The sequence below is a fragment of the Corythoichthys intestinalis genome, chromosome 6 (assembly GCF_030265065.1).
Source record: "Corythoichthys intestinalis isolate RoL2023-P3 chromosome 6, ASM3026506v1, whole genome shotgun sequence".
NCBI classification, from domain to species: domain Eukaryota; kingdom Metazoa; phylum Chordata; class Actinopteri; order Syngnathiformes; family Syngnathidae; genus Corythoichthys; species Corythoichthys intestinalis.
The window spans coordinates 38936091-38961124 of NC_080400.1; the positions used below are offsets into that span (position 1 = coordinate 38936091).

The following is a 25034-nucleotide window of genomic DNA, read 5'->3' on the forward strand; positions in this document are numbered from 1 at the left end:
TCCCGATTTAATGCTAATATGAACAATGAAATTACAAGCCTATTTTTAAGTCAATCACAACTTTGTTTTCCCATTTTTCTCTGTCAGTTTTGTGTATATTCATATTGTTTATTTTATGCTTTAAAATATATTTGTTGTAATGTATAAATGCATTATTAATGGCTGGGAAAAATATGCAAAGTTCTAATGCTAATAAAAACAATTCTTGCATATGTCTCACTGGAATACATTTGACTTTGAGAGCAGGGTTATAATCAAATTTACCACTTACGTGCTTGTCCATGTGGAATAAAAATTTCTTAAACGTTCGTCATTTGCAAACAAACATTTTATTAAGTCATGTTTCATATAGATGTATCCATATAATTTTCCTAGCATGAAATTTAATTCAGCCCAGCTTTTACAAACTATTTACAAGTACATACAACTTTCACCATAGGGAAAACAGGCATGTATTCATGTCTTTCAGTGTCACCACCGCTGACCACTTAGACATTTGGTGTTAGGCCTCCAGCTTGATTTCAACTATTTGCGGCATGGTTATTAGCACATAAAGCATGACAACAAAGGACTTCTCTTTGCATTTCCAATTATTTTTGGGACAGGAACAAAATCTGACAAAGTACATGTAGACTATTTTGCAGTGGCCAAATGAGTATTGCTTTACTGCTACGCACGTGGTCCCGAAAAGAAAAAAAAAGTACACTGAACATGAGAACAAGGTAAACAACAAATGTTAACATACATAATATAATGTACACCTTCTTAAAAATAAAAACGGTGGACCTATCCATATTGGAGAGTGTAGCACACAAGTGCCATTTTAAAGACAGCTTGGATTCTTTTTGAGGTTCACAGTGCAAGTAACATAACTGCTTTTCCAAATGTGGCTCATGCAGGTTTTTGTCGGTCCAGATTTATTTACATTGCAACCACTTAATTTCTCAAGTTGACTGCAATTTTAAACATCCTAAGCAGGTGAATAAACCGGTTTCTGCATCTATCCATAATTTATTGCACTGATTCTATAGCAGTGCCACATGACAAGTGTGCAGTGAAAAATTATCCAATTACACTGTATTTGTATACATTCGTGTTCAACTATCTGTATCAGTGACATGTGAGTAAATCTGTTGGCTGCAGTGGGATTTTTTTGTCTTGTTTGGGAAAAACTATTGTTTAATGTAAACACCTGCAAATCTAGTAATGAGCCAACAATAGCTGCAGAGCAGTAAGGTACCTAACCTCAGTGGACAGCGGGAGGCGCTATTGCCACACAGTCCTTCAAGACTGCAGTTCCACACCAGAGAGACAATCCACTCCACAATTTGCTTCGGGCAGAGGAGCACGAGTGCTGGCGGAGGGGCGGGCTTCTGTTGACTCCCATTCTCAACCTCTTCTCATAGCGCGGGTGGAGTTACGTCAAGCCACGCCATTGGTCCGCCCGCTAGCAGGCCCTTCTCGTCCGTGCACGTTGTGAAGCGGTGGACGTGAGGATGTCGATTTTGCCGTGGGATCCGGGAAGCCGCTTCAAGCGAGCTTCAGGGTACTGATGGGAAAGGAGGGCATGGTCACCATGGTGACAGGGTTGAGGACAGTCTGGCCCACCAGCTGCGGGTGGTGGGCCACCACGGTCTGTTTGCCCATAATGGCGGTCGCGGGAGGCTGGCCGGCGGTGCCGTTGACGTGGCCCAAAGTGTGCGCAATGTGGCTGATCAAGGCAGGCTGGTTGACAGCTACGGGTTGGGGATATAGAGCAGGGAGCCGGGGGCTCACGTGAGCCACCGGGTGCACGGTGATGTGACCCATGGGTTTGGGTGTCCCCGCCTGGATGACGTGGTTGACCGCTTGGATGACGGACGGGTGCGATACGGGCGCGTGGGCGATGACGGTGGGGTGCAAGGCGGGCTGGGCGGCGGGAGGCTTGGCTGGGGGCTGCAGGGCCGAAACGCGCTGGGCGATGAAGGAAGGCGTGGGGGCGCACACAGTCAAGGCCTGAGTGGCCACGGGGGCTGTCTGCGCGACGTCGGCTTTGAGGGCCAGAGGGGCGGAGGGAGACGCGTTAGGAGGTCTCGCCATGACGTCCTCATCCTCTTCTTCCTCATCCATCGCCTCTTCGCCTTCTGCGAGGATACACAAAATAATCTTAAATACGCTTCACGAGAACTTTTCCGTGGCTCGCCAGCCTACCTGAAGCGGTGGAAGTGGAGGCCTGGTCCTCCTCGGGCTGCACAGTCTGTCGCAGCACGCGATCGATTTCCACCACGTCCATCCACTGGCTCAACTCGTTCTTCAGCTCCTCCAGGTGCTGCTGCGTGGCGATCTTCTCGCGGGCCAGACGCTCCATGTCATGCTCGTACTCCTTCTCCTTGCGCTTCAGTGTCTGCGGAACACAAACAGAAAGGGATAGAAAATAATGTGCTATGATTACAGTAATAATACTGTGACCATTATCAAAGTAAATAAAAGCCGATATTACTCAGAAGTTGGCGAAATAGCCTTTGTCGAACATTTTTAAATGCCAGTACTATTTTAGCCAATAAAATGAGAGTAACGGATTGTCCCACTTACTCATCACGCACTGGCTATTTACTGGAGAACAGGTTTTAATAGTCTCAGACAGAGAAAGAAGAAATACAGCAAGAGATTTAACAGGTACAGAAACTATGAAGAGATCGCTGCATTTATAGCGGTGTCATTTTTTGTGTTTAATCATTTTCATTCATTTTTTCATTCATGACATCATTATGTGAGCACCATTTTCATACTTGAATACGGTGCACGATAATCTTTCACATGAATATCATCTACAGTATACCAGGTGGTGTCTATTGCTTTAAAGGCCTGAGTAAAAATATTAAACCTAGAATTTGTTCCTAAATATATGAAAGTTCCCAAGCAATAAATATGAAACCAACTGTAATGTACTTGATTAATCCACTGTCTTGGACTAATAAAAAGATTGTTTGAACATTAAAGTCAATCTTTTGTATACCTCTACAGGGAGGCCACATATTACTGGTGGTACTCGAACCACTGCTGTTGTGAATAGATATTTTTTCAGACTCACTCGCCAAGTGGAATTTGTTAACTTCCTTGAGCAATGAGTAGTAGGCAGAACAACCAACTCCGTGGACACCATGACACCCACAGATGTCAACTCATTGGCTGGGTTAGGCAGTGAATTATCAAAAATCGATTAGATGTCCATCACCATCAATGGCAGTTAAAGTTGATAAACTTTATATACTTTAATTCATTACTTTAATTCATTTTTTTTTTAAATACTTGCTGTAAAATTGCAATTTCATAATTATAATCTGTTAGTAAGCAAACAACTTCTTGCTCCCATTGTGATTGTGGGTGTGGGCTATTTCTTAGTGAATGACAATACATCAAAAAACAATAATGATGTGACGGGAAACCTTTCCAATTGGAATTTGTCAACAAGTCATTGTAACGAAGCCCAGTTTTTGATTTGAGAGCAAACGCAAACAGGCGGGGGGGAGTGGGCGGGGCGTCCAGGGAATGACTCTGTGACCCAGTTTCCCCCTGAGCTGCAGGTCAGCTGACACGCAACCAAACGCACTTCCTAAATCAAAGTTCCAAACCTACTTTCAAGGGGGGGGGGAAGCAGCATCTTTGTTTACTTTAAACACATACATAAGCGTGTGGAAGTCAGCGAGTTATCTGTACAGATGCGCATCCACGTGCGCTCAGTGAGAACACGGCGTGAAGTCGAGTTCCAGCAAGCCCATGAGTCAGATCATAAAAGCATTTCCTGATCGGCTGGACTTCCTGCTCGTGTTCACCCGGTATAACTGCGTGCGCACGTCAGCCTAAAGTGCACGCGCCACTTAGTCACCGTGTTTTGTGGTGTGTTTAAAGGGCACGTTTTGTCAAGCTTACATTTGAGGCCATGTAGAAAAAGGTGGGCACCTGCTCTTTATCTTTATCCTGGATTAGTGGCGCATACTGCCCCGCCTGCATTGGACACAATTCAACCAAAACCACAAATCCCCAATATAGATCATGTCACCAGAAGAAGAGTTTCCTACAAATTGTACATACTATACCAAACATTTGAATCCATTCATTTTCAATACCACTTGTCCTCAAACAACATTATAACATATCTGGATGTGAGCCAAAAATGTGAAACCCTACTATCTGTCTGGGAATGTTAATGCTTCCTAGGGGTAGGAACTTAGGGGTGGGAATGTCTGGGTAATCCCAATATGATACGATTTGCGATAGACGGCTCACGATAATGATTATTTCACAAAATCAATCTACGATACATTATAGAGAAAACCTCGGCTATTTCTAAATGCCAAAAAAAAAAAGTTTGCCTGCGACAGTAGAACATTCAATCTCAAAAAACAGTCTTCCTCACAGACTATGAAATTTTTTCAGTGCAACATTTCTGTAAATAAATACAGCAACATTCTTGTAAAGAAATGAGTGTCATTCTTGGCTCTCTGCCTGCCATTGAATGTGATAGATATCCAATTCATTTAGGGAACTTTCACATTTGACCAAGAGGACCAGGGTCCGGATGGAGAGCTACCTCGCAACAACAATTGCAAATGACTTGTTGAAAAGGTTCAGTATTTACACGAGAGGAGGGAATCTTGGGGCACTTCAGAATTCGATTATGATTCAGAGGCTACGATTCGATTATCCATCAATTATTGATCCACAAAGCTATTAGCTGCTTTTAATGTTTCGTACATTAGTTACAAAAGCAGTGAAAAATCCTCTCATGCTTAAATAAACTATTATTTCAGTATCAAGTTAACAGTTCAAAACAGTAAATACAGTGGGGCAAATACGTATTTAATCAACCACTAATTGTGAAGTTCTCCTACTTAAATAGTAGAGAGGCTTGTAATTGTCAACATGGGTAAACCCAGAAAATCCCATTGTTTGATTTTTAAAGAATTTAATTGCAAATCATGGTGGAAAATAAGTATTTAGTCCATACCAAAAGTTAATCTCAATACTTTGTTATGTACCCTTTGTTGGCAATAACGGAGGCCAAACGTTTTCTGCAACTCTTCACAAGCTTTTCACACACTGTAGCTGGTATTTTGGCCCATTCCTCCATGCAGATCTCCTCTAGAGCAGTGATGTTTTGGGGCTGTCATTGGGCAACACGGACTTTCAACTCCCTCCACAGATTTTCTATGGGGTTGAGATCTGGAGACTGGCTAGGCCACTCCAGGACCTTGAAATGCTTCTTACGAAGCTACTCCTTTGTTGCCCTGGCTGTGTGTTTGGGATCATTGTCATGCTGAAAGACCCAGCCATGTCTAATCTTCAATGCCCTTGCTGATGGAAGGAGAATTTCACTCAAAATCTCGCAATACATGGCTCCATTCATTTGTTCCTTTACACAGATCAGTCTTCCTGGTCCCTTTGCAGAAAAACAGCCCCAAAGCATGATGTTTCCACCCCCATGCTTCACAGTGTGTATGATGTTCATCGGGTGCAATTCAGTATTCTTTCTCCTCCAAACACGAGAACCTGTGTTTCTACCAAAAAGTTCTATTTTGGTTTCATCTAACCATAACACATTCTCCCAGTCCTCTTCTGGATCATCCAAATGCTCTCTAGTGAGCCGCAGACGGGCCAGGACTTGTACTAGCTTCAGCAAGGGGACACGTTTGGCAGTGCAGGATTTGAGTCCCTGGCGGCGCATTGTGTTACTGATAGTAGCCTTTGTTACTATGCTCCCAGCTCTCTTTAGGTCATTCACTAGGCCCCACCGTGTGGTTCTGGGATTTTTGCTCACCGTTCTTGTTATCATTTTGACGCCACGGGGTGAGATCTTGCATGGAGCCCCAGATCGAGGGAGATTATCAGTGATCTTGTATGTCTTCCATTTTCTAATAATAGCTCCCACAGTTGATTTCTTTACACCAAGTGAAGAGTTACAGAAAACGTTTGGCCTCTGTTATTGCCAACAAAGTATTGAGATGAACTTTTGGCATTGACCAAATACTTATTTTCCACCATGATTTGCAAATAAATTCTTTAAATATCAAACAATGTGACCCCCCCCCCCCCCCACATTCTGTCTCTCATGGTTGAGGTTTACTCATGTTGACAATTACAGGACTCTAATCTTTTCAAGTAGAAGAACTTGCACAATCTGTGGTTGACTAAATACTTATTTGCCCCACTGTAAAATACTTAAGTCCCCATTCTGTATCAGCAGCTTTAAACTACATTTTATTAATTTAATGTTGTGGATCAACCGTTAAAGTTGTTAAAATTGCTCCCGTTATTCTATAATTTCCCTTCTGACTACTTTCGACATGTCAACGTTTTAAAACTGTTTCATCATTTAAAGATAGATTCCAGTTAAGATTTTGCTGATTTAGGAGTATTTTAGATAAAAGTTAATTAGGTTCACGTGGAACCATGAGATCCACAGGCGGATTGGGGCGGCCTCTTAACTAGTCTGTCATAGTGAAGAGGGAGCTGAGCCGGAAGGTGAAGCTGTCAATTTACCGATCGAGCTACGTTCCTACTAGGCCTGTCGCGATAACAAATTTTTAGTGGGCGATAAATTCTCTCATAAATTATTGCGATATGCGATATTATTGCGCCCCCCCCCCCCAATTTTTTAAAACCAATTTACAATGGCACAGTAAGAATACAGTATATATTACCGTAATAATACTAAGTACACCGATTTAAACGCAATTAACGTTTACTCTTAAATTCAAAAATACTTTTTAAGAAATCCCAACTAAAAACAATAAGAAAAATAGATTGATTAAGTAGTAGTCGGGGTGGCGTGGCTCAGTGGTAGAGTAGTTGTCCCTCAAACCAGAGGTTGTGGGTTCAATTCTCTGCCCTGATGAACTCGTCTAAGTGTCCTTGAGCAAGATACTGAACCCCACGTTGACCCTGGTGCTGCGTCACCAGTAGGTAGATGGCGAGATAGTGTAAAGCGCTTTGAGCGCCTTGAAAGGTGGAAAAGCGCTATATAAGTATAACACCATTTACCATAGCAGTAACAAAAATTTGGCTTCACTTAGGTTAGGTTCATACTGCAGGTCTTAATGCACAAATCTATATTTTTTTGTCATGTCTGTTTTTTTGGCGTGCCCGTTCAGACTGCCTTTGTCCATGGAGCTCGTTCAAATATCATGCATACGCACTAATTCGCAGTCCGAGATGCGCTCAGCAAAGTGACCGCATGCGCAGAAGCATCAAAACAAATTACACATGCTAGCTGTATGTCATTCCAGGGTGATCATATTTTGATTTCCAAAAAGATGACACCAATAACAGACACTAATATCATAATAATCCCCGTTTTGACCTTTACTCAAAGTTTATATGGACTGATTGAACGCATACACGCACGCACATAAGCCTCGACTTGTGTGCGTGACATGACGTGGGTGTGTCAATTTGCCCTGTCTCGGCCATGTAAGCAATACTGAAATATTGCTCATTCGGCGCATAGAATTAAAATCGAAAATTGTCAGGCTTATCCTTTTCTTCATTTATTTTTTTCATGACCGTCTGCAAGCCCGCTTCGTGCATAAAAGCAGAGCTCAAGCTAGAAGCTAATGCACAGCTACAATGCTCCCGTCCTGACTGCGCTTTCGCTTTGCTGATGTCATTGCTACATGAATTTGGATTCGGGAGACTTGAAAGTTCAGACCGCCAGCCACATTCTGGAAAAATGTGGCCCAGATCGGATTTAGACCACATACGAAAGTGACCCAGATCGGATTTGATAAGGTCCTGTTCTATGCAACTTGTCACATTCAGACCGTCAAGTTAGTGCCTCACTCGAGTTGAAAAAACACTAAAAAATCGGATTCATGCATTAAGACCTGTAATATGAACGCAGCCTTAGGATAATTTTAAATGTGTAAAACGAACCCAGAAGTCAATAAAACAGAGTAAATCCTCATCGCAGCATATTGCGCTGTTGGTAACAAGGAAGCCGAACTTTTAACAGCACGTCCGCCGCACATCTGCTGCGCGCACACACGTGAGGCGATAAATCGCAGCCGAAAAGTTACCGCCCTCATTTTCATTTACCATGCGATAAATGGAATTATTGCATATTGCGACAGGCTTAGTTCCTACCTCACCTATGGCCATGAACTTTGGGTAATGACCGAAAGAACAAGATCGCGGATACAAGCGGCTGAAATGAGTTTCCTTCGCAGAGTGGCCGGGCTCAGCCTTCGAGATAGAGTGAGGAACTCAGTCATCCGGGAGGGACATGGAGTAGAGCCTCTGCTCCTCCATGTTAACAGGAGATGGTTGAGGTGGTTTGGACATCTGGTTAGGATGCACCCTGGACGCCTCCCTCGGGAGGTGTTTCAGGCATGTCCAACTAGGAGGAGACCCCGGGGCCGACCCAGGACTCGCTAGAGAGATTATATATCTCGGTTGGCTCTGGAACGCCTTGGAATTCTCCCAGACGAGCTGGTGGAAGTGACTGGGGAGAAGGCTGTCTGGGCCTCTTTGCTGAGGCTGCTGCCCCCACGACCCGGATTCAGATAAGCAGGAGGAGGAGACGACGACGACGAGGTTCATGCGGAAGGTTCGCTACAACAGAGCCTTCCTGAGAAGTCTACTGCTTCAAGATGGCGACTGTTTCAAACGACGGTGAGTCTTTCATTTCACATCTAGTTGTCTATACATGTGCCAACGCCACCGAGTCTGTCATTTCGCATCTAGTTCTATATACGTGTGATATCTACCGTAGCATTAAGTGGCCGTAGTTTTGAGCAACTGGGCGTTGTTTGTCGCGGTTGTCGGCTGAAGTCAGGTAGTATTGTTTTTTTATCTAGTCCTAAAGACTGTGTTTTAGTTCCGCTTTACTTAGCATATTTAAATAATCGGAATATGGATGTTTGTTAATCGTTCTGGAGTTCTCGAAACTTCAGCGGCCGAATTGCGAAACTAAGAATGAGAAATTTCACACAACTTTAATTCATATTGCGTCAACCAAACTTTCCGAGTAACATTACGTGGACGAAAGGCGCACTCACTGATTGGACAAGTTTAGAAGAGGAAATACATCCCTGCTGGGAGAGGAGGGAGCGTGGAGCGTCACAGCAGCTGCATGTAATGCAGCATAAGTGCCCCCTCGTCCGCTTGCATTCACAAGCGAAGCAGGGTATACTTAAAGTGGACTGAGACCCGCGATTTTTGAGCGGACTAGAGTTCGAATGTGCTTTCACTTTTACAGAACAAAGCGGACTATACCGGACTATCTGAGAAAAAGAACTCTGGTCAGTTTTAAACAGACAAAACAGTGCTAGTGTGAAAGTGCCCTTAACCTGGGTGGGCTTTGAATGCATATATTTGAGTGCCATTGACTTCACTAGACGTCCAATTCATTTTGACTTGGGAGTTCATTCGCCCCTCTCAGTCAAAATGAAATGGACGTCTAGCACCATCAATGGCAGCTAATGAATTAACATAAACGCAACTTTTTAGTAATAGGCAATGGAATATAGGTTTGGTTTTTGGGTAGAAAAATGGAGAACACTTTTTTAACAACAGACATATTTTTGCACCAACATTATATAGCAGAGCTAACCATGAGACTCACACAATCATCCCTATAAAAACTAACGACACATTTGAATTCTAGTTGGTGCCTTTCATGTCAAGAATAACTTCATGATTCCAAAGTTTGTTTTAACTGGGTTAACATTTCTTTCAGTCCTTACAGTTTAATAATATTAGTGTTACTTTCCAAATGCAGTTAAAATATATAAAGGTTTTAGGATGGTGACAGTTTGATTTCCCTGCGTTGCCTTTGCTTGTTTATACCACCTGGCGGGTTTTCCTGGTTGCCTTCTTCCCACATTCTAAGCACATACATGGTATATTCAGTGAAGATGACAATGTCCACTAGTGGTAATTGGTTGTTTGTCTGAATGTTTCTATAGTTGCAAACCAATCTGGGGTGCACCCAAAGTCCACTCGGATCGGCTTTAGCTAAAAAACGACCCCACTGTGAGGACAAGCATAACCATCACTAACATTGAGGACACAATCTTGTGATGTGAGCAGCCTTCTTTTGCAACGGGAGCACAGTGACGGCATCTCTTGTCTTCACCGGTTGTCACGGAAACAGCTCTAAGGTTTTCTCAGAAACAAACCATTTGCAGCATTGGACACAACGAGGTTTTTCTTAATTGACGTCAGGTCCTTCTCAATATATAATGAGAAAAAGACTTTGTACCCGCCTTGTCGCCACTGTGCGTGCTTTGAACAACAGAGTCAAGGAAGACAGAGAGTATGGATGAGGTGTTCCACCAACATACAGACCCACTGAACTGCATGCGCACGTGGCTGTGGTAACAACAAATGCGGCCGTCTCCGTAGTAACGCACGCAACCTGAGAAGCCGCTCGCAGGCAGATGGTTCCCACATGGCGACCTGCTAATCGTGTCACCGTGTTGCTAGGACATCAAGTTCCAAGCACCTTTTGTTTCCGTACACATGACTGACACCACCCCCAGCGCATGTTTCCTGAGAGATAAGGTCCAACCTCAACATTGTGTGTAAATCTAGATCAATGCAGAAGGAGGCCACATGGAGTGAGTGTAAGGTAAACACTGGTCTAGCTGGCTGTCACAAGTAATGAGTGTTGGGGGGGGGGGGGGGGGGGGTCCACGAGCACATGGACCCACAGACGGGGGAGGGGCAGGCAGTCTACTCCCTGACTCACTTGTGCAGCAGTTGAGGACAAGCTGTACTGTGTGCACTGCTCAGTCTTAAAGGGCCAGCAGCCCATAAGGCCACGTTGCCAACATGCCGCTAATGCCGGAACTCTCCGCCCAGGCTCGAGGTCTTGTGACCGCTAGCTGCGTGTAAAGCCTCATCTCGCCATGCGTTCGATCTGGAATGGAGCACTTCACGTGGTGCCTGACAGCTCACAAGTAAAGCTTTGTTTGGAGGGAAGAAAGAATGCACCTTTTTGCACTTATTCCACTGTGGAAATGAAAAGTCTACATAACCTACCCCTGATCAAAGTTGCAGGTTTTTCTCTATTTAGTGGATGTGAAAAGTCAATGGCAGTGAATAAGTTAGAAATATGTACCTATATACAGGACAAGTGACTATTTCAGGCAATTTAAACAATATAAATAATAATAACCTAACATAGAATAAAAGCAGAAATACACTCTGATTATGGCCCCTAACAGGACTCAAAAGTTTTTGTTTTAATTTCATTATTATTTAACTCATTGCCTACCATTGACAAAAATAGGCATCCAATTCATTTAAACAAGGAAGACTGGCTGTGAATGCTCCTCTTTCAGTGCCATCATTCGCTGCCAACCTCATCTCAGTCAAAACGGTACGCAATGAGTTAAAGTGTTAAATATTATGTGCACATTTATTAGCATGGAACTTGGTAATAACTTACTACTTGCCACACCATTTTGTCATACCAGGTAGCCCGTAAGTGCGACACTGAATGCAACGTTTTGCAAAACTAAATTCAAAGCAGAGACACAACGAGTGGTTTTGGAAGAGGGGAAGCGAGCCTCATGCTTACTGCGGCTGGCAGCTCAGCCCGCGAGTACTCCAAGTCGTGTCTGCTGCGGCACTGGGCGGAGGAGCAGCACAGGAGGGTGACGTCACGCGGCTCCAGCTAGCCATGTGCTCACTGCTCATGTGGCCTTAAAAGCTCAGAAAGAGTGAGAGGGAGGGCAGAGCATTTGGGAGGACTAGTACTGCATCAGGGATTATTTTTCAGCCTCTACAGGCCCGCCTGAACAATTTTTTTTTTGGAACACACACATAGACAGGCATTGTTACATGCCTGACATTGATAAAAGATAAGGCAGCAGTTCCAAATTCTCTAAGTATGTTAGCCAGAGCAGTAGAAAGACTCATGGCAAGTAGCTTTACATGGCATTAAAGAAAGCTACATTGATACCATACCTAGTATGTTTGCATTATGCAGTTACACTAGACTCAGATTATGAAGAAAGGTGACTAAAGTAATTTATCAAACTACATTGAAGAATGTGAAACGGATTGACTAAAAATGAATGTGAAATAAAAAGACCGATTTGCTTTCAATATGTTGACAACAACGAAAACACCTGTTCACATTGGACAAGCACATCATGATCAACTTAAACCTACTTAGTCAAACATCACCGGAGCTACCTTTTGGGACATGTCCAAAGCAGAAGGTACATGCATTTACACTACATCAGCTTGGTCAATATGTTATTGTTGTTGTTGATAAGCAGAGTTGGGTCACACTCTACTACTGCTAGAGGTGGATTTGGGTGACAAGATCTGCGCTCACACTGTCCACTTCCCTCGGTCAGTCTAAAAAGAGTACAGCTGTAAACTTTGTAAACAGAGCCATAAACATGGTACACATTGCTGCGTATGCTGTGCTTCATTAAGGCGGGAGTCACAGGTGCCCCATTCCAGTTCAATGCTACTATTTAATGTAGAGCAGCAACTAACGAATTATTTTCATAATCGATTAATCGGATGATTAATCCGATAAATGTCACTTTGTTCAATTACCTTCACAATTTACTTTGAAGTTGCTTTAGGCATGTTATCACAATGAAAACAAAATGCATGACTGTTCCTTCAAAAATAATATTTTATTACAGCTTCCTGACTTAATTCATACAGTTGTAGACGAAAGTTATCAAATTCGTTGGCAACCAGTTTATTCATCTATTTTAATCGATTAAAAGATTAACTAATTAATAATTAATTAATTTTAAAAAATTTACTCGAGAGTAGCGTTACTTCAAAATAATATTACTCAAGTAAAAGTAGTCGTCCAAAAAATTTTACTCAAGTAAAACGGTATTCGGTGAAAAGAATACTCAAGTAATGAGTAACATTGTGAGTAAATGCTTATATTTTTGTTTGATTTTCTTTTTCAAACAATGGTGTTGTTTTGCTGAGCACAAAGTAATCTATATGGACTGTTGTTATAATGATACTGTACATTAACCCATTACATAACCGCATTAAGCTAAAGAAATATTTTTTTTTAAAATCATTGAATTCCGACAAGTGAAACAAAATTACATAAATGGAGCATTATTTGTCCAAAGAGCATGACTACCTTTTGGTGGAGAAAATAGTTTGAATAGTGAAGAGTTCCTTCATAATTACTATTTTGAAATTAAAAGGATCATACCTCTGGTTTTCCGTGGTCAATCGGTGCCAAATAAAAACCGGGAGAGAGGTTAAAATCTGTGCTTTCGAGTCATGTTAAGGGAGGGCAGCGCTCTAGATCAAATACTTCATTTTTTACGGTGCTTTAAAGACACCACATGATTAAACAGGCTGGCGTGACGATATAATGGGAAACTTGTGTCTGATTGGTATAATGGAGTCATGTGATTATTGTTGCGACGTCTCATTGGTGAAATTGGGAGAGCTACTCCAGTAATAGACCAGGCACATCTCTCCTCTTGGCATCGATGGCAAAAAAAAAAATTCTAATATGTAAAATAAAGAGGAAAAATGTAACAACTCTATTGTAGCCCAAAGTAGCGGAGTAAGAGTAGAGTTTTTTCTTCACAATTCTACTCCAGTAAACTGTGTAGCATAGTAAAACCACCCTTGGAAGTACATTTTTTTCAAAAAGTTACTCAAGTAAATGTAACGGAGTACATGTAACACATTACTACCCACCTCTGATTGATTATCAAAATAGTTGTCGATTAATTTGCTAATCGATTAGTTGTTGATTAATCAATTAATCCCAACATTAGTGTATTTTGGGACTATAAGGCACACTTAATTTTTTTTACGCCTTATGTATGAATTATGGTTCTGTGCGAGGACCCCAAATTTATTTTGTTAGAGCATAACTGTATTACACTGCTCCAGTAAAGTGCTCAGTACATATCCTTCATGAAATCTACTATAAACTATAAAACAAGTAATAGATTAATAATAATGAAAAAAATCATGTGTTGAAAAATAATTTGTTAATATCAAAAGATAAAACAAATGATTAATATACATTTTGCATATGGCTGGATTGTGCATAACGAAGAATCAATTCCGTCAATGCCAATGTTTTAACTGTTTATAATGGTATCATTGGTAAAGTTAAGGCCTTTTCACAATAGCGTCAGCCCAGTGTGAAGAGCGGTCCATGGCAAGCGCAAAACGGGAGGAGCCACTTAGCCTGACGTAGACGCTGTCAACAAGTTAAAAGCGGCAAGCATATTTACTATTGTTCCAAGCACCAATGTGTTTATTTTTCATCATTGCACAAAAAAACAGCGACTTTTCCCATTTCAAAGAGTAGGGTGCATTATAATAGCCGTGTAAAGAGTTTTACTAGTTTCTATGAGAAGGTGAATAGCTTTCCTTTTACTTTTAGAATGTGAAGTTTTTGTTGTTCGTGAACTACATTTCCACACAAACGCACATCGAGGTACCATTTAGCTTAGCAAGGAGAGGCATGGGAGTCATTTTTGGAGTGCCCAGGGCTCGCAAAACTTCATATATACAGTAGACACCTGCCTAAAACTTTTGCACAGTACTGTATAATTTTTTTTTTTTAATGATGAAATTTATTAGGATCATGGAAGCTTCCACTTGGGGAAAATATATACATACAGTATATCATGTGTATACATAATATAATAAACATATACAGTACTGTGCAAAAGTTTTAGGCAGGTGTCCTGCCTAAAACTTTTGCACAGTACTGTATATATATAAATATATATTAAAAAAAAAAAAAAAAAAACGCATTCATCAAGGTTTCATCAGCCGTGATTTCAGTGTATCCGTCATCCGAAACAGCCTGATAGCACAGATATAAGTACGATATACTGTAAGTAAGTCGAAGCCAGGTTTTTAAAGAGGGTAAGTTTTGGTTTTTTTATTTCAAAATAATGGCAGTTCTGATAGGACTTTACTTGATTTTTCTGTTGTTGTGATACACAGCAATGTTTGTGCTTTTGCACACATTTGGAAATGGCCCGATTTGTTTTTAAGATATCCAATGACATGCATTTTTTTCCAATTTCCACTGGCATGGGATAAATCCAAACACTGCCATTGGAAGGCAAGAAAATCCAGTCCAGGAAATCTAAAGACAAGGAAACTTTTTGATTCACCTGGTTTTGAATCCCTGAGATTATACAAGCGTAATGAACAATAACTGGCATAGTTTGTGCAACAGTAAGTCTATTTGGGGACAGTTATGCAAGTTGCTATTCTGTGCAGTGATGGCGAGTGTCAACAAGCCTACATTAAAACAATAACAAAAAAAATCGGTCACTTGCACAAAAAAGAATGCAGGAGCACATTACAGCACAAAGGCTGCTAAAGACAAAGCAGGTGACTCAGTTATTAATAATGTGTTAAAAATGATCTACCATCACCTATAATAATGGACAACCCAGCAAAGTTGGCGCCTTGCATCTAAATTTGGAGATCATCTTTGAAACGGATGATAATTACTTTTGTGTGAGACATTTGATCTAGTGGAGGGGCAGGTCAATCCCTACCTTGATGAGTCAAATCAGATGTATTGAATAATTTTTAGGAGTTAAAAGCAATCTTTTGGAGTGTCTCCCACTTCGAAATATGGTTCAGTGTCTGTGCAAAGAGAAGAGGTGAATATACTGCAGGCTCAGGGTGTGTCATCATGTGTCCATCCCATACACAAGGTACTAAACCTTTGAGCAGTGGATTGTACAACTCTTATTACAGCAAGAGATAACTCTTTTGGGTGCATATGTGTGGAAAAGTGGGATAGAAACATTGGGAGCATTTTTTTTTTGGCTAAGAGCATCAACTATATGAGTGGAAAATTAAAAAAATAATAATTCCATGTAGCATATGTAGTATAGTGGTCACAGTTCAAGTGCTGAAGGAAGTTGTTATATAGGCCAAGTTATTTGTCTTGCTTCTGGATCACAGATTTCAATTTTATGGTTATTTTAAACTTTTCTGGTAGTCGGAATAAGGGTGAAAAAGATTGTGGTCTAGTTTTGTCACCTTGTGTATTCTAGTTTTACAACATGCCTTTTATTTCCGAAAAGTCCAATCAGTGATGCAACTGACGTGTCAAAAGCATTCAGAACAGGTCAGCCTCTTACCTGGATGTATCTCAGAGCACTTCTCAGTACACTCAGATTAGATGTCTTCTTTTCATCGATGTTGGGGATGTTCTTTTTCAGTGTTTCGAAGCACTCCTTCAAGTGGGCTCGTCTGATGAATACATGAAAAATACAATTTAAACAGAATACTAGCAGAGTTTAACTGCAAGTGTACACTATGCAATCAAAGTTAATACGGCTAAACGGTTACATTTTGAGAAAGAGCTCAAACTCACCTGTTTTTCTCAAGCTTGTTATGCACCTCTCTTGTGCCTGCCCTGCATGAGTACAAACAAGAACTGGTTCAGATTTTGACATTCCAACAGAAAACTGCATATCAGGATGTATATGTGACTAAGTAAAATACAGTAGGTCAGTACAATAAGGTCTACAATTCATAATATGGCCAACATTTTCAAGGCCAAATTCTTGAGTTCTACCTTGGAGCATGACACAAATTTAGACCTCGTGAGACCGGCGCTCGACAAGCTAAAAAGATTAACACTGGGTGTGCGTTTAAGCTTTTTTTGTCTTCTTTGTGACACATATTCCAAAAGAAACAGCAGGCTTAACAAAGGTGTGTAGAGAGGAACACAAGACAGGAATAAAAAGTACAGGATGTTCCCTAAAGTAAGGGACAAAATTATCATCGAACGTGTCTTTACTTCGTTTAGTTTATATTTTCAAGTTTGTTCCTGTTGGACTGTGGTTAAATTATTTTTGCATTAATGTCAAGGAAATAATGTTGAAAGTAGACATATGCCCATTACCGGTTTCAAGGTGCACCATGGTATGAATACGTCAAGATTTCAAAAGCGCAAAAATTTTCAATCATACCGTCCCTAAGGTATTAGCTATTTTTTTGTCCCAAAAATGCATGTAGAAATCCCTTGCTTGCAGCTGGAAGGCTCAACCCTACCCCACCGGTTTTTGGTCTGTGGCTCAGTTGTGCTACACGATGGCTGGAGGAGGTGAAACTCCTGGACTTTTCCCCCCATCGAAGAAAACGAAATCGCTGGTATGGGTATTCTTTGGCTACAATAAAGTTCCAGACAGCCGTGGCCTAGAGGAAGAGGGCCAACCGACATGTAAAACATGTTTGCGGAGGGTGGCTGCAGAGGAGGCAATATCTCCAATATGATTTCGCATTTATACAAAAGCAAACACAATCAAGAGTGTTTCCCACTAGCTGCAAAAGTTAACACTAGCATGTTTAATGTATCTAGCGGTGGTCAAAGATGTTATTTTTTTCTGTCAGGCAACTGTGTTGAAAATGAGTATGTGTATAATGTAAACATGATACGGGTCAAATACACGTGCTTCTTATGGAAAATCATTATTTTTGTTCTGATGTTCATAATGTTGAGCAGTGGGTGTGGGTTAGGCTAACCTAAAGGACTGCATTAATTTTATTTAGATTTTTTTTTTTTTACATTATATTTAATACTGTATGTTTTGAAAAATAAAAATCCTGCTCAATGGAAAAAAGTTTTTTTTTTTAACCCAGATATCTCAAAGTAACACATTTTAGAGCTGTAATTGCAATACTGTGAAACCATGATATTTTGGCTTAAGGTTATCATACCGTCAGAATATCATACCGGCACATGCATATTTGAGAGGCACATTTACACCACAATTCATCACATTGTGTGTTTGTTGACATCCATCCATCCATTATCTACCGCTTAATCCAGGGTCGGGTCGCGGGGGCAGCAGCTTTAGCAGGGAAGTTCAGACTTCCCTCTCCCCAAGGCATTACCACCACAAGCAAGTTGAATGCCACTGGTAGATATTCAATTGTCTTACCCGCTAGGTCGTTTCTTTTGGTCAATCAAGCGTCCGTCATCAGGAGGACTCCCGCGACTGCTGGGGCCATTCACCGAGTGAGCGGGCTGTAAGGACTGGGCGGGCGCTGCAGGCTGATGGGGTGGTGAAACTATGGAACCGGTATAGCGATGGAGGAGCTGTTGGTGCGTTTGCTGTTGCTGTATATTAGCACTGTTGGTTTGAGGAAGGAGCTGCGTTGGGAGATGCTGGTGGCTCTGTGTGGGCAGTATGGCATTGGGCTCATCTGGTTTGGGTTGGGGAGAGCGCGGTGGAGCTACCACACTTTGCTCCTGGGGAGAAGGAGGCTCCCTTTTGGGGGAGATCACAGGGGGAGTGGCAGGGTGGGAGAGCAAAGCCACAGGGAGAGAAGGTGAGCCCGCAGGGTTGGATTTCACAACTGGGATAGGGATGACTGCAATGGGCATGGAGGGGGGTAGCAGGGACGGCGCCAAGGGGGCCGGGGGTCGCTCAGTGATAAGCTCCTCTGCTTTAAAAACATTGTTGATGTGGCTACTGCAGTTGTACTTGTTCACATCGGTGAGTCTTTGCTCCGTCAGCAGATCCAGACGAAGCTTCTCTTTCAGTTCATCCTCTGCAGAAAACCAACACATTTCGTTGAGCATCTTGCATCGTAACATTTCACCTAACACTACGAAAAGTGTGTGTTTGGCTGAGAGGCACAACCACCACAGTTGCACTGTAACATTAGTGGTAATCGCCTTATTTTGACATAGCAGGTCACTTAGGTGAAAAAGTCTTGTTTTACATTTAGCGTTGAATGAATAAGGGTCACGCGATCAATGATGATGGACAGTGAAGTCAATGTATAAACGAAAAGGAGATAGCAGCATTGATGCCTTTCACTACTATGCGTGACAGAGCGGCTTGAGGCCAGCATGATAAAAAGAAAACACACAAGTCACATGGGTGCAAATGCAGTATTTCTGCTTGCAAATTTAGAAATGTGAATATTACATTCAGTGCTATCCAATCATATGCAAGTCTTCTGTGACGTAGGGATCCTGAGGAAAAGGACAGTCTGGTTGCTATGGCATCGGTGATGTCATTCATGGAACGTGATGATTAAAAGTCACATTCAGGCGTCCACTACCAGTCACACTTTCACATCAGATTAAAGCTAAAAATGAAAGCGGTGGAAGTAACAATGTACTTCATAAAAATGTGAAGCGTTTTGATTAAAAGTCTATGTATTATAGTTTGACTAATGTTTCTTAATGCAACAAAACAGAGTTAGACTCAACTATATGAAGGCACTCCACCACAAAGGCCATTATATAACTGCATGGCAAAACTGGCCTACATGCAGTGACCTGCTGCACAGCAGTTAAGCAGCAGAGGCAGGAGGAGGAAGACATCCAACAAAATTGAGATATGTGTGGGAGGAGCCACATGTAAGAAGCAGAGCGCTCACTCAAAGACTGTTTCAAAGACCGTAAACATCCCCACAGAGGCAACGGTCCAGTGTTTCCCAACATTTATAGGGGTTGACCTCATTGGCTGCCATTGACAGAGATGCCGACAGCCCTCACAGTAAAAATGGATTGGACATCTATCTAGCTCAACTCTCTCAATTCAAATTAATTTATAAAGCACTTTAAAACAGCAGACTTTGGCACAAAGTGCTGTAATAAATGAAGAAACAGTCAAATACAAGGGATTAGGGACATTGAACTGCTTTTAAAAATGAACAGTGATGGGGCAGATCTGATGTGCAGAGGTAACTCGTTCAAGAATCTAGGACCTACAACGGAGAAAGTTCTGTCCCATCCGAGCCGAGCTTTCCCAGGATTCTGCTTGCCTTGACGATGTGGGCTTGGTTAGCCTAAAAAAAACTATGACTTCGGTTTTACTTTTGGTAAAAGGTGGTTAAACCGGTTAGTTGTGACTGCTGCCATTTAGATCCAATGACAGTAAAGGCATCCAATTCATTTGAACTGGGAGCGCTGGCAAAGATGATCACTGCCAGTCCTCACAGTGATCATGAATTGGAAATCAAATGTGTTAATTGTTTTGCCTATTACCGTTAAATGCTCAAGGAAATGATCCAAATTAACTTTGTGAATCTATACCGTTCAATGTGCAAGGAAATTATCCAAATTCACTTTGTAAATCTTTAAAGTACAGTAACTTAATATAACAGGAATGATTCACTCACAAATGAGATATGGGTATATGGGATATTGGAACTCAGAAGGTATCGCAGTACTGTATACACTTAGTGTTATACATTTGTTGAGTAGTGGATTTTATCGAGGCTAAAATACTAAGTATGTGGATAAGTACACTTCTCGGTGACCTCATTTTCCCGTTTCAGGTTGAGCTGCCTGGTCAGCGATGATCGTCATCAAAGTGTATTTAATGGGCTCTGTAAATATGCAAAAACAAAGCTCAGCTATTCAAAAGGCTGCCACCTTGCCCTTCATTCTCTGATTTTTACAAGTTGTAAACTTCTGGTCGAAAATGAGAGCTGTCAAAATCACCCACATGCACCAAAGAGTATGATTGTATATTTCTCTTGAAGCCTTCACTGTTTTTGAAGTTAGTCGTCTATAAACTGAGAAAATTTCACTGCAATCGGGCAGTTCGTGCGTGGTTTTTGAAGCTACGCAAAGCCGATGGTCAGGAGCTCATGTGGTCAGAATGCAGTAATTTTGCACTACAGAACCTTTTTTCCAGTGGCTGTTATTCAAAGTGTAATATCAACTCTAAATTACAGAAAACAATGTCCAACAACATTTTCATGAGTTTATGTCATTTTATCTGACGCATAGTTGCCAATAATGGGCGATTCTCGATGCAATTTTTGGAAGAGTAAGACTGTTGGGTCACATTAAAGGGCTCGTTTTGGTAATTTGACCAGATTTACATATTCTGATTAGTCTGTAGATAGAGATTTTATTAATACATCCCTACAAATAAGCAATAAAACGAAATATTCAGATTTTCTTAATTTTGGTCACTTTTTTTTTCATTAGTAATGGTGAACACTCTTTCAAATTCCAAAGCTACCTTATTTGTTAATGGAATAATTTTGAAGAATTGGATTTCTCTTTCTATCTGTGCTGTTTGGTTTTAATTTCATTAACTTTAAAATTTTTGTTCCGTTTAATGCATATGTGCCTAGTGTAATAAGTAGAGGTGTGCGAAATTTCCGGTTCTTAGATTATTCGCGATTCAGCCGTGGAAGACTCGAGAATGATTCCCAAACATCCAAATTCCAATTCTTGAAATATGTCAAGTGAAACAGAACTAAAACACAGTCAGCGCGGTCTTCGGGACGCAATGAGGAATGGACTGAAAGTAAACATCATGCTTGTCATTACCCGGGTAATGACAATGCTCAACTCACGGCTCTGGCTCAACTCATGTGGCTGGATTAACAAAAAACAATAATACCTGACTGCTGCCGACAGCCACTACAAACTACGCCCTCATGATGCTACGGTAGATATCACATGTAGAAAGAACTGGATGCGAAATGACGGACTTGGCAACGTTAGCACATGTACTAGTTTAGAAAAATAGATGTAAAATGACAGACTTGCCGACGTTACTAAACAGCCGCCATCTTAAAGCAGTAGACTTCTCTAAAAGGCTGTTGCAGCGAACCTTCCGAGCCAAGCTAATTAACTTTTTATCTAAAATACTCCCAAATCAGCAAAATCTATCTTTAAATGATGAAACAGTTTTAAAACTTTCACATGTCGAAAGTAGACAGAAGGGAATTTATGGAATAACGGGAGCAATTTTAACAACTTTAACAGGTGATTCACAACATTAAATGAATTGAATGTAGTTTAAAGCTCAGCAGCTTTAAACTACATTCAATTTAGGGCTGCAGCTATCGAATATTTTAGTAATCGAGTAATCGACTGAAAATTCTATCGATTAATCGAGTAATCGGATAAAACAAATATATTTTTAGGGTGAAGAGCAATTATAAATATACACGAGAAAACAAGACATTTCATCTAATCTTGAACCATTTTCAGTCAATCAATGTCTTTATTTTCGATGTATATTGTTGAAAACAGCCAACAATTGCATCTCAGATGTAACTACAATAAAAAAAAAAGACTAATTCACTGCTTTCACTCAAAAAATCTTTAGATCTTATGAAAAATAAATAAAAAATATATATATACAGTATATATACCTAAAAATGTCGTTACGTTTGATAACACACATCACTTAAAAATTAGGATTTTTTCCCCACGTGTTTCAATTGAATTTCTATTGTTGTCAAGCTATTTTTAAGTTCTAGTTAAGTTTTAAGTTAGTCTAAACTGTAAGTACTGACAGGATTTTGAGTTTTTGCAGTGTTCAAAATAAATGTATGATACCTGCTGTATTGGAGCACATTAGGGACCAGTGCTACTTGGTGTTGTATCCAATGACTACTGAGCTAAAATTGATAGTTAGCATTATTGAGTTTTTATTTTACACCCTCATCACTCCACAACGCTATGTTATGTTAAAGCCTGTATGTAAGACACGTTAGCCACGTATAGACAGTGGTCATAATTAATAGAAACCTCACCCTCCGCAGGGCTAACGTTACGTGAGCTAGTGAATAACGTTAGTCTTATTTATTAGCGCTTTGCGCTCTTTATTAGCGCTTAGCGCTCTACTGCTTTAAGATGGCGGCCGTTTACTAACGCTGTCCAGACGCGGCCGAGTCTGTCATTTTGCATCTAGTTCAACATACATGTTATATCTATGAGACGCATCAGATGCTACCTGCTAACACCGTAACATCATCTGGGCTCGTTTTTAGCAACGTCGGCGTAGTTTGGAGCGGCTGTCGACTGCAGAAAGGTTTTTTTATATATATTTTTTGCGTCTTCCTCTACGCACGTGACATCAGCGCGTTGTCCCGCATTAAAAGTAGTCCGAGCAAAACGTGATGCTTAGAGCTGTCAAAATAAACGATTACTCGAGGTGAATAAAATTACTCGGGTCAGTTTTTAAACTCGAGTTACTCGAGTTGCTCGAGTATTCGTTTCAGCTCTAATTCAATTCATTTAATGTTGTACAGAATAATACAGAATGGGGACTTAGGTATTTTATTTACTCTTTTGAACTGTTAACCTGAAACTGAAATACTTGTTTATTTAAGCCTGAGAGGGTTTTTATATAATTTTTGTAAATAATTAATGTAGGAAACATTAAAAGCAGCCAATAGCTGCGGGGGGATGCACCAATTATCGTTTTATAATTGAATCGTAGCCTCTGAATCGTAATCGTAATCGAATCGTTAGGTACCCAAAGATTCCCACCTCTAAGGTAGGGAGGCATTGGGTTATTGCGACACATGCAACAAAATAAGAAACCTTATCAGCGGGTATCACAACAGAATTACTACTATCCCCCACTGGAGGGGAAAAAACAATTTAGAATTCAATTTCACAGCTGAAAAATGTCATCCGTTTTTCTCTGAAGGATTCGAGTCTACACGAGCGTTAGTGAGTCATCTCCTGCGTATAAACAATCTTGGGGAGGGGTTGCCTGGCGCGCACGTGGTGAAAGAGGCGTAACTGGCCGGTACACGTCATCGGCAGACGGCGCTCTTGGGAGGCTATTTTTTCTTCACTAAATACAAACAAGCAAAGGCTGCGTGCTGCGGCGCGCAGACTTGTTTAAAAGCCCGCGTCCGCGAAATCCAGCGCGGGGTGGGGAGTTGACAGGATAACGTCATTTGAGCCACGCGACGTCGGGGTATTGAAACTGTGACACCGCCCATCCCACGATCACCCCGATAACCAAGCAAGAAAAGCAGCACGTCCGCACCATTGACAATTCTACACCGAAACGGGTTACATGCCCACGAAACAAACTTTTAAAAAGTGCACTTTAGTGTCACATGTCATCCAAGTATGGGCAGTAATTGTCTAGGGCGAATCGTAGACGAACTTTATTAGCGTAGTTTACGGGGTGAAGTGGAGTTTAACCCCTCTGAAAAAAAAAAAAAAAATCGAAAAGACAACATCTTACCACGTGCTCGCTGTTGTTGCTGGGCCTGTAATTCCAAATACTTCGCAGCTTCCAGGAGCGTTTCGATGCTCATTTCTGACCGCCTGAAAAGATTCCCACTCCAAAATAATCCCAAAAAAAGCGAAGATTGGAGCAATGCAAGCGAATGCTGGGAATGTCTTCAGAAGGATTAAAAAAAGCAGACGAGAGCAAGAGAAAACCCCGCGCTGAGGAGTGCAGGAGCGGGGTAACCAGACACCCCCTAGAGTTGAAACTAGCACTAGTAGGGAGAAGTTCCGAACAAGATGGCGCTCAAAGTAGTAGGAACAAATAAGGTTTGTGAATCACGCAGCGCCGCGTAACCGCCTACACACGACGCCACGGGGAGCCTTTCAAAACACGGAGCGACTGTGGACGGGATTTATGACTACGGAGAACCTCAACTTTCAAATATTTTGACAGTAATGTGGTAAAAACACCAAGGAATAAAAGTATTAATTTAACTACATGCTAAGGAGTACCCGTACACGGACTCTACAAAGCCTTTTTCAGAACGCCAACAAGAACAAGTATAACTTGTGGAATTGAACTTTTAGAATAATAATAAAAGCTACGAATAATTATACGTGTAAACCTAAGACAAACACGGTTTATGTACATGCTAGACACGTGCTCAACAAAGCTATTATAAGGGTACATGCAGATATATCTTGTCTATTTGAACATAAAACACTTTGTAATGACTGTATAATAAACGTAATTGTTCGGAATTTCTACTCCTTTGAAAAAATATCGCGTCTTCACAGTCGAAAGTTGTCAACATCTATCACAATCAGTGCTTGCTGGTTGCATAACGCTTTGTGGCGTTCTTGAAGCGACAGTGGCGTTATTTACTGAGTTTAGTAGTTTTTTTGGGGGGGGGGGGGGGTCAAAATGCTTTCTAGTGTGACGTTTAGTTGACGGAACCACGGCAAAACTAAACTTTTTGTTTCGTTTTTCGTCTGCAAAGAAAAGAAATTCGAACCCCGTGGAATTCGAGAATTGAAATGGGGAATGACACGTCATAAAGCCACACTTACGTGACTT

At 41.2% G+C, this 25034-nt stretch overlaps 1 protein-coding gene across 1 annotated transcript; it reads right to left on the reverse strand.

The window, feature by feature from the left end:
• Positions 1-156: 156 nt before the first annotated feature.
• On the reverse strand, positions 157-24342 carry mnta (MAX network transcriptional repressor a). The gene is made up of 6 exons (XM_057838634.1): positions 23970-24342; positions 17934-18546; positions 16361-16402; positions 16125-16236; positions 2191-2383; positions 157-2123 (listed from the first exon to the last, which is right to left on the reverse strand). The coding sequence occupies exons 1-6, from the start codon at positions 24040-24042 to the stop codon at positions 1531-1533; spliced, it is 1626 nt and encodes a 541-aa protein (XP_057694617.1). The 5' UTR covers positions 24043-24342; the 3' UTR covers positions 157-1530.
• Between the last annotated feature and the right edge of the window lie 692 nt (positions 24343-25034).